The sequence below is a fragment of the Glycine max genome, chromosome 20 (assembly GCF_000004515.6).
Source record: "Glycine max cultivar Williams 82 chromosome 20, Glycine_max_v4.0, whole genome shotgun sequence".
NCBI lineage: Eukaryota > Viridiplantae > Streptophyta > Magnoliopsida > Fabales > Fabaceae > Glycine > Glycine max.
In genome coordinates this window covers 5,345,356-5,352,352 of record NC_038256.2, presented here as the reverse complement: position 1 = coordinate 5,352,352, position 6,997 = coordinate 5,345,356, and the positions used below count along the sequence as shown (strand labels likewise).

Here is a 6,997-nt window from a genome sequence, read left to right as displayed (position 1 = left end):
TGCGGAAAATTAAAATGCTACAATGCGAAGGGCTTTCCTCTAAACTCAGATATGATTTTGAAATTACCAACGGTGAGAATGTTCGGAATTAAGTTGCGAACATGATACTCAAATTTCACGACGATCCAACGGTGAATGGGTTCGAGATCGTCATTTTTCTGAGACTGGTTTGGTGGGCTGCGGGAAAAAGAAAGGGTTTTAAGAGGAGAAGGGGAAAAACGAAAATGAGGCCAAAAAGGAGGCAGCTGACTTAACATAACTATTTATACCTAGGGTACTCAGCCTATTATTTGCTCTATATTTATTTATTTACTTTTACTAAAAGCTTTTTAAATTTATTTACGAAAAATTGGGATGTTACAATAATTAGTTTAAAATTGTGTAAAACTAATTATGTGTTTATTGTTATCATCATTTAATATAAATATTAGTTTTAATTTTATGCGTAAAAATAATAATTTTTTAAAAATTATTATTTATTAAAAGTTAGACATTTAAACAATTATAAAGAAGAAGAAAAAGTCCTCTTTATAAGGTTTCTAGATCCATTTTTTAACAAAGGTGTGTATATACACTAAGATTTTGTTAAGATTCCAGTTTGTGTATGCTACTATTCAGTTTTATGCGGAAACAAGTATCTCTACATCCAATAATATATATACTGTGGCAGGTCCAGTTGAATCAATCAACAAGGAAAAAACAAAAAAGAAGGCTCCACTTGGACCTTCCTGCCATCGAATTTGATTCTGTTCAACTTTTCATTACACCACATTAGTTGATCTTTTCTCAATTTTTTCATGTGCATCACCCTTGACACCAATCTTAATCCTACTTGAGCAAGCAACTGTTCTTCATCAAGTTGAATTTGTTCCTCATGGTGCTTTTGGAACTTCCTCACTATGCAATTCCCACTCCTCACTATATCCTTGAGCTTTCTCTCCTTCTGTAACATTAACCCAAAATTGTAAATTGTAAGGATTTAATAATGTTAACATATATGGCTATGTTTGGATTAAAATTTAAAATGTATTTTTGTTAATTTCAATATATTAAATGAAGAATGAAAAAAAAATGTTACTTTTATGGTAAAAATACTTTTAAGTAGTTTTCAAACTTCAACCCGAACATGCGTATAGTATAATTGCAAGTCTTTGTAGAAAGTAACCTTTTGCAATTGGGTTCGAACATTCCCAAGAAGATCTGAAATTGCTGGGTCTTTGACATCAACTCCTATTTGATGAGAAATTTTGATCACATTCCCATAATCTTTATCTGCTCTAACAAATTCCCAGAACACCCGCATGGACTCTTTGATGATCTGTGCCAACCTTTCACTATCAATTGCATGCTCTTCACCCAACTTAATTATTTTCTTGTCCTTCGTATTATCATCTGAACAAAGCAATCAGAACAAAGTTAATTATAATTATAACATCTCATGTGGTTGTAATGTGTACAACAAGAATTTAATTGTGATTAAGGTTTAATATATTGTTCCTACCAATATAATAACAAATTTTAGTTTTATCTATTGAAATATTTTTTTTGCTTGTTTTTACTTTTTATAAATTTTAAAAGTTTTAAAAATATTCTCTATCATAATTTAATGATAACCTAGTATAACATAGAGATATGACATTACATTTCATCTCTTAAATAATGATAAATATAAACAATCATTCAATCACAATTCATAGTAAATGATAAATTTATTGATTTTTAAGATAATTATGTTAAAATAATTAAAAATGATTTATGAGTTGAAGGATAGTATCTCTTAAAAGATCAAAATTAGAATTTACTATATTTGTAAAGATTAAAAAGTTAATTTTTTGTTACCTTTAATGACCGGAACTTGGAGCAAGTTGCGAATAACACAACGGTTCTTGACATAATTCTGAATCCTTGGGCCTTGAAATGGTTCATCCTCCAAAAACCGTTGCATGAGGACTTGAAAAAGTTGAAAATCACCAGCCACAAGATTATAGCTACGTGGCCATTGTGAATCATATTGTTTCAACTCTTGAACTTTCTTGTGTTGCCAACACAATATTTCCCAAGAGAGGCAAACCTGGCCAACGTACACCAATTCCAAATCTCCATGCAGTTCTTGGACAAACTTCAATATTGGGTCAGATATTTGCTTTTGTGCTTTGCGTGGCCACAAATTCTGAGATAGAGGTTTTGCACTTTGGACGGTTGATTTTGGGATTGACATTAATTTTAGAGGGTCTTTTAGTTCAAGAAGCCCTACACATAACGGCAAAGCCGGTGATTTAATCAATGACATGATAATGTGAAAATAAGAATTTTGCTAAAGAAAAAAAATGCTTTCACTTTAAAAAAAAAATTCGATTAAAATATAATAGGTAAAATTGTATTTTTAATCCCTCAGTTTATTTCCAGTTTCAGATTTGGTCCCATGTAATTTAATTCATAAATTTGGTCTCCCTACAAAATAGAAGGACCAAATTTATGAATTAAATTACTGGGGATCAAATCTGAAACTGAATGATTAAATTTGTAATTTTGTCAATATAATATTGGTAATCCAACTTAATCAAAGTTGAAAAGTAATATTTGAAGTTTCCAAAATCTTTTTAAAATACTTTATGGGAGAACCGATGCCAATCGCTGAAATTTGAATCGTGTATATGTGAAAGTAGACTTATGAAACAAATGAAAAAGACTTGTTTAGTGAATGGAATTGAAAACTCTTCATGGCCTTGTGATTGGAACAAAAAGCAACATAACGAATAGCTTGATAAGTCATAAAAAAATAAATAAAAAGAATCTTCCAATACGTGACGAAAACTCAACAAAAAAGAAAAGATCACATGCGACAAAAAACTATGAAATTAATGTCAAAAAAACTTCACCATGGTACTTTGAAATGCAATACTATTAAATCAGCATATCTGATTTATCAATAATGATTATTAGCTATTATGGTGAGCACTTCCATGTTTCAATTTATAAATAATATGCTAAAAAATTGCCAGAACATTGAAATTGCTCCAATCTAAGATGAGATGCATGCAAATGTATAACAGAGAAATGAAAGTAATTAAATCATAAAAAAATTAATTAACTTGGTTCTCACCTATTGCATGCATGGTCTGGTAATTCAAAACATCAAGTTTCCTGATTTTCTCTGCATAGCACCTATAAACCTTTTGAATTTCAATAATGTGATCCTTGAATTCTAACTTCTCTTCAATCTTCAATGGCTTTAGATCCTCAACATTTTTTGGAGACTCTGTTTCCTCTTCTTCTTCCTCTTCCAAAATAGTGGCAAGCCCTCCTTGTCTTGCGTTTTTAAGTTCCATTCTCAATTGTTCCACTACCTCATCATGCTCCCACTCAAAATCATCTTCATCTTCATCCTCTGCTTCATCAAAATCTGATTCATCCAAGTTATCTTCCCACATGGTTTCTTTTGTTTTCTGACTGTTTGAGACTTCACTTTCACATGAATATTGAGTTTCCTCAATGTCTTCAACTCTTTCATCTTTATGACTTACAAAATCAAATCCTTCACAAGAATGGTTAGAACTCGGAATTCGATGTTTTAACGAATCATCAATGCTGCCGCTGCATGATTCTGACCTAAAATCAGATTGAAATGCGTCACCATCGTGTCGAACGTGATCATCATCCGATGAGTCACTTCTACCAACCGCATTAATTTGAAAGATTTGACCGGAAGTGGAATTGGATGTGATGTTTCTCTGTTCTAGAACACAGTGCTCATTCTCTTCTTCTTGAGCAACAAGGGTTTTCTCCAAATTCTTCTCATGAAATTCCATTTTAGCAATATTTTGAGTGCTGGAAAATGCATTATAAGAAGCATTTGCAGCTATATAATTTTGTTGGAAAGTGAAGGTCAAGATCCTTGGTTCTTCTACCAAACTACTAGCTTCAACAAAGTAAGTATCTATGAAGATAGACTCTTCTGTTTCTTCTTCTTCAACTTTCTCCCTATTATCTTGAGAAAAATTGGAATCACCCTCCAAGAAAACAGAGCTCTCTGTTTCATTTTCACCAATTTTCTTAACATCTTCATGAACATATGCAACACTCTTCAGGAAAACAGACTCATCTGTTTCACCTTCTCTTTTCCTACCATCTTCATGCATATCAGAGTCATTCTCCTTTAAAACAGAGCACTCTGTTTCTCCTACCAATTTCTTTGCATCTTCATTAACATCAGAGTCTATCTCCATTAAAACAGAGCAATCTGTTTCTCCTTCTAATTTCCTAGCATCTTGATGAATTTTTATATCAGAGTCTACCTCCAATAAAACAGGGCACTCTGTTTCTCCTTCTCTTTCATCAATTGCTACATGAAAATTTTCAAAGATCGGAAATAACAAATTTGCCAACTCTTGTGCGACTCCATCAACCTTAGGATCTTCAGTCTGATTTCTCTTGGTTTGATCAAGCAGATCATGTGGAACAAAGTGCTCACTTTTCCTATCTTCTACATGAAATCTGAAACATGAAAAGAAGGAAGAAAAAAACATCATTTTTCAATTTTCTATATTTCCAAAAAAAAAAAAACCATTAAATAACAATAACCCAAATGAGAAAACTCATCAAACCTGAAGATGTATCTGAGAATCAACCCCAAGTAATACATGACATAGTTGCAGAAGAAAACCCAAAGAGAAGCCAAGGCCCAAAGCACGTTTTCATACACAAAACCATTAGCAAAAGACAAATTGATTGAACCAATGTGTGTTTTGAGCATAACAAGGTTTCTAGAACCCATCAATGCTACACCAAACCCACTCCACCACTAATTTTTTTTTGCCATCACTTCCACAAGATTTCAAACCACGTTATAAGGAGAAGAAGGAAACTTGGGAGCAAGAAAATTTCCCCATCAAAGGATTCCTTGCAATAGTGCACACCCAAATCAGTGGCAGAATAATATCTTGCTTGGCATATTTGGTCCTAAATAATATGCGAGATTAGGCATATATTTTGTACAAGGAAAAAAAGCAACAAGAGGGTTTTGCAATTTGCACAATGAATAAGAATCTCATTTGGTCAAATTGGAAACTTAGTACGAACGGTTTGGATTTTGTGTAACAGTTTTTGTGGTACATTTTTTGTGTACTATTGGCTTGACACGTTTCAGATGCCACTGCTAGGGACTTGAGATAGCGAAGGTTGGTTGATATTGCGATTATGTTTGGTTTTGTGGCAATTTGTGTCACATTTTTTTCTTTTGGTTTTCTTAGGTTGGGCTCAGTCGTTGGTTTAGGATTCGGGAAGTCAATGTTTTGTTGCAAGTGTTGGCAAAGTTGAAGGTTTCTTCTTCTTCTTCTTGGATTTTTGGGTCAACTTATTGGGTGAAATAGTGTTAGAGTACCCTTTTGTGATAAAAAAAAAAAAAAGCCAACCCCACCTGCAAATAGAAGCCATGAATGATGAATTGACGTAAGAAGAAAAAATGCTACTTACCCAGCACATACGCATTCAACACTCCGCACACTTAATTTTATTTTAGTAGAAAGGTATAGTTTAAATTTTGCTAGTTAGGAAAATAATGTTTAAAAATTAAGAGGATTTTTTTTCCCAAAATCAGATCAAAAGCCATCTCTGGATAGTGGAAACCAAGTTAGCATTTTTTTTCTGTAATATATGAAATGGGATTTGGAAGATTTGTTTTTGCTATAATGTTTTGACAATACTTGTGCACTTTTCTTATTACCTATCTCAACGTAAACTTTAAAATTTGCTAATTAATTTTTACCTTGATAAGACCAAAAGCCATCCGTGGAAACCAAGTTTTCATTTTTTTTTTCTGCTATAAATGAAATGGGATTTGCAATATTTTCCTTCTATAATACTTTGACACTACTTTTGCACTTTTCTTATTACCTATATCTTAATTAGTCCTTAAGAATATTTTCTCATCCCTTTTGATACTAATATATCCTACAACTTTTGCGTACTCCTATGTTGAGAGAGATTGTCCTCAAATGAATTTTAATATCTCCAAAAATTAGTTCCTCACTCTCAAATGTAGATTCAGAAAAACAAAAATAAAAATTGAACACCATGACTCATGGATTTACACAAAGAAATCAAACAGAAAAGTTATTTGAAAAAGCATTGCATGTTAGAAGTTCACTTACTTTGTTGGGGTTCAACTCAAGAGTTGGAAGAAGCACCACCGATTCTGTAAAGCAATCTCTTGCTAATGTTAGCAGAAAAAGAAGGAGAAAAAAAACTGTGGAAGTTTGAGGTTTTATGGCAGAAGCTCAAGCCCCACCAATTGTTTGAGTCACAACAAATCATCATATGAAGCTGAGATAGCTGTTGTCATTGTACGCACCAAAAACAAAAACTAGACGAGTGCAAATTAGGCCTTATATATATGCACCAGAAATAGAGTTCCCCCTTTACATGCCAAGCCTACTTAACCTGTTATTTGAAGAATGCAAAAAATTATTTTTGATATACATTAATACGGAGTTGTCATTGTACGCCCCAAAAACAAAACACTAGACGAGTGCAAATTAGGCCTTATATATATGCACCAGAAATGGAGTTCCCCATTTTCATGCCAGACCTACTTAACCTGTTATTTGGAGAATGCAAAAAAATTATTTTTGATATACATTAATACCAAATATTTATTAATTTTTTTTAATGACAAATTTCCAATGGAATGTTCAAGGTCACCCACAAATCCGAATTGACCCAAACCAATTCGAACAGTTTGAGTTGGGTCATTTATGTATTTAGGTCAAAATTGAACTGAACCGATTAAAACCGTTCATATATGGATTGGATCACGTGTTTAGATTTATAGATCCAATCAAAATCAAATCAAACTGGTCAAAGCTCATCAAAATTTTTAGAGTTTAGTTTAGCTTTAAATACTACGAATATTGAAACTCCAAGTGTTGGAACTGTAAGTATTTGAACTACTAGTGTTAGAACTTCTTAAAGTATTACTTTTAAATACATTATTATTTGT

The 6,997-nt window shown here is 32.4% G+C and overlaps 1 protein-coding gene and 1 non-coding gene across 5 annotated transcripts; one reads left to right on the top strand and one right to left on the bottom strand.

Annotated features, from left to right (window-relative positions):
* Positions 1-618: 618 nt before the first annotated feature.
* LOC100820215 (uncharacterized) lies at positions 619-6,597 on the bottom strand. Of its 4 annotated transcripts, none has more exons than XM_006605505.4 (6): positions 6,150-6,597; positions 4,605-5,416; positions 3,104-4,494; positions 1,840-2,250; positions 1,166-1,392; positions 619-943 (listed from the first exon to the last, which is right to left on the bottom strand). In XM_006605505.4, exons 2-6 carry the CDS (start codon positions 4,772-4,774, stop codon positions 686-688), a joined length of 2,457 nt encoding a protein of 818 aa, XP_006605568.1. In that variant the 5' UTR covers positions 4,775-5,416; positions 6,150-6,597; the 3' UTR covers positions 619-685. The 4 variants fall into 4 exon arrangements, with proteins under 4 accessions (XP_006605568.1, XP_006605569.1, XP_040869092.1 ...); XM_006605506.4 differs by having other exon boundaries at positions 4,605-4,959; XM_041013158.1 differs by having other exon boundaries at positions 4,605-4,899.
* Positions 2,417-2,496, top strand: MIR10445 (microRNA MIR10445). The gene has a single exon (NR_161747.1). It is a non-coding gene; the product is annotated as a microRNA MIR10445 (primary transcript).
* Positions 6,598-6,997: the final 400 nt, after the last annotated feature.